General features: G+C 46.0%; 1 protein-coding gene across 1 annotated transcript; it reads right to left on the reverse strand.

Annotated features, from left to right (window-relative positions):
• Positions 1 to 1,914: 1,914 nt before the first annotated feature.
• sertm1 (serine rich and transmembrane domain containing 1) lies at positions 1,915 to 2,340 on the reverse strand (the record flags this gene model as incomplete). The annotated part of the gene is made up of 1 exon (XM_084074270.1): positions 1,915 to 2,340. One exon carries the CDS (start codon positions 2,338 to 2,340, stop codon positions 1,915 to 1,917), a length of 426 nt encoding a protein of 141 aa, XP_083930396.1.
• Positions 2,341 to 3,144: the final 804 nt, after the last annotated feature.

Here is a 3,144-nt window from a genome sequence, read left to right on the forward strand (position 1 = left end):
GTTACTATGATGTCAGTGGCTCTCAAACTTTTTCATGTCAAGGACCACCCAAAATGATATGTATTTGGCCGCCGACCCCCATCAAAATATGTTGTTCCAGGGACCCCCCCAGAAGCAAAGATTTGAGTTAAAAATCCAATATCCGATATACAAGTTTCAAAAAATATATGTATTCAAAGATTTGCACAAATGTTCAAGATTTTTGAACAGCCAAAGTATGAAATAATGGTCATAGCTCAAATCTAAAATGACACAGATGTGTTCCGGATTGAATGGGTTAAGGGTGAAATCATGTAAAAACACTCCAAGGCCCTGAATCCAGATTGGAGTCGCATTGTTTTCATCCAGTCTGAACAGCAGCAAACCACATGGAATCCCATTTATCCAAATCAGATTAGAATCACATTCCTCAGCCTTCAGTTCAGACCGCATAAAAAACAATCCGACTCCAATCTGGATTGAGAATCAGATTTAGGCCACAGTCTGAACAATGTATATACAGTATAATGGGTTCATACATTTTATTGTATTGTTCATGGTTCTCAAAGTGGGCTCCAGGGGTCCTTGAGGGGGTGTTCCAGGGGGTCCTCCCCCAGCCAGGTTAAATGATCGGTTACGAGTCCATTTGGTTCCATTCATATACACTCTCAGAGTTATGGGGGATCTATGGCCTAATAATGCATAGTAAACTGGGGGTACTTGAAATTTAAAAAAAAGTTTGATAATCACTGGTTTAATAAATAGTGGGGGTCCAGTGTGATACGTTGCCATGATGATGGGCCCAAGATTCCATGGAGGCCCATGTAACCTGCACGACCATTATCCAATATCCATGCGTGCGTCTCTATTCTGGAACAGTGGTTCTCAAAAACAGCAGATATACAAGCTCACAGCGCCTCACTTCGTGCCGAGCTGCGAGCTTGTACATCTGCTATTTTTGAAAAATCTTGAAAGTGACAAAATCTTCTCTTCCGGGGGGTCCCTGCTGGCACAAACACATTTTCCGATGTGGGGTCCGCGGCCAAATCCTCCTATAGTTTGACAAATCTCTGTGAGGGTGGTGAGCCCAAATCTCTTCTTCCCAGTGGCTGGAGCAATTGTTCTGCATTTGCACACAGGCATTCACCATTACCATGTGCACGGAACAGCGAAGCCCGTTTTTCGCTTTCCCCAACCGTCAGCTGTTTATTAGCGTTTTTGTGTTCGCTGGCTCCCGGGTTGCCAGATCATGTGCGCATATCCCCCCACGGGTATGGACTAGTACATATCATTTTGGGGATCCTTTTGGAACGTCCATATCCAATATCCATTCGAGCTGAATCTGTATTTTGCCAAGCCTGGAAACCAGACGATTCTGCCATTGCAACAAAAAACAAAAAATGAAAGATTTGGTCTGGCACCGCTCAGTTGTCATTGGATTTCACTCCCTCCGAAGTAGTGAGGTGACCAATCAGGGCCCAGTATGCAAATATGGGGTGGAGTTTATTACCAGAGGCATTTTTTTTAATTCGCTCCTTGGAAATGCAGGTTTCACACAGAGATTCCAGACTAATATCTATATTAGCCTGGCCATGCCAGCCAGGCTATATTGATCTGTGAGTCGGCGGTTCGAATCCCGGCTCCTCCTGTCCACATGTGGAAGTGTCCTTGGGCAAGACACTGAACCCTACATTGCCTCCAATGAGTCGGTCGGCGTTAGCTTGCCACCATTGGTGTGTGAATGTGGGAAAAGTGAGGACGCTGGCGTCCACTGTTCGCCGCTTCACCTCCCAATGTATGAATGAATGAACCATTGTAAAGCGCTAAAGTTTGAGTACTTAGAAAAGCGCCATAAAAATGAAATTCATTATTATTATTATTATTATTATTATTATATTATGCCCCCCTCACCCCCTCCACCCACCCCTCCCTCCCTCAGGTGGACAGAGCCGAGATGGAGGACCTCTGAGAGGAGATGCTGCAGATCTCCATGTTGGTGAAGGAGGAGCTCCCTCCCTCGCTGACGGTGCTGCTGCAGTCCGGCACGGACGAGGAGGACGTGATGATGTTCTTCAGCCGGTGGAGCGAGATGACCAGCAGCGTGAGCAGGAAGAGCAGCATGCCCAGGAAGACCCACACGTACACGTAGACGTTCCCCATGGTCAGCGGCCCCCCCCTGCCCCCCGGCCACGAGGCGGCGGCTTCGGCTTCGGCCGAGGAGGAGGAGGAGGAGGTCGGGGAGAAGCGGAGGAAGGTCCCGTTGTTGTCCGCCGCCCCCGGCGGAGGAGGAGTAGAAGAAGAGATGACCGTTCCGTTGAGGAGGACGTCCGCCAGCGAGCTGTCCATCATCATCCCCGACATCGTGCTGTCCTGGCTGGGTGTTTCAGGTGATGGAGGCCTGGAGGAGAGAGAAGGAACAGGTGAGTCAGACTGACTTGCAGAGCTATATCAGCGTCACTGTTATTGTTCAAAGGTATTTGGTAATTGACCCATTAAGACCTGAGGCGATTATTAAAAATAATTAATTTTCTAAATCCTAACAGTTTTTTGATTTAAAAAAAAAAAAAAAAGTTTCAAGATTTTTCAAAAATAGCAGATCTACAAGCTCATAGCTATGAGCTTGTATATCTGCTGTTTTTGAATAGCCAAAGAAATCTAAAGTGACACAGATGCGTTCCAGGTCTTAATGGGTTAACCACTTGAACCCGAGCGTTTCCTATTCTGGGTGGAACATTCGCCAGAAACAGCCGATCTACAAGCTTGTAGATCTGCTATTTCTGACAAAGAGATTTGGTGTAGAAGGGAAACAAGAGCAGACCAAGTACACAGCCAACTCGGGTCTAGAGGGTATATAGAGTGTCTTAAGTGGTTAATTCATTGTTCATTTAAGTACCAGAAAGACATAGGCTTTGTGCTAGCCGTAGATTACGACTCTCGTGGATGTATTTTATCGATTCTGACATTTTCAATCTACGAACTCGTAGCGACCATCCCCCCATTTCCCACTGGATTGTCAGCTCCAAAGCCAGTAGTTTTCCAAACATGTAGAAATGCAAAATATAAGGTGCTTACCCGCGTGCCCCAAATGTTAACTCACTCTACGGCGTAGTAGTGCAATGTAATAATCCATATTTTTCAATAAATAAGTGTTTTAATCCCGTCTGT

The sequence above is a fragment of the Gymnoscopelus microlampas genome, assembly GCF_963454915.1.
Source record: "Gymnoscopelus microlampas genome assembly, chromosome: 12".
In the NCBI taxonomy this organism is placed as follows: Eukaryota; Metazoa; Chordata; class Actinopteri; order Myctophiformes; family Myctophidae; genus Gymnoscopelus; species Gymnoscopelus microlampas.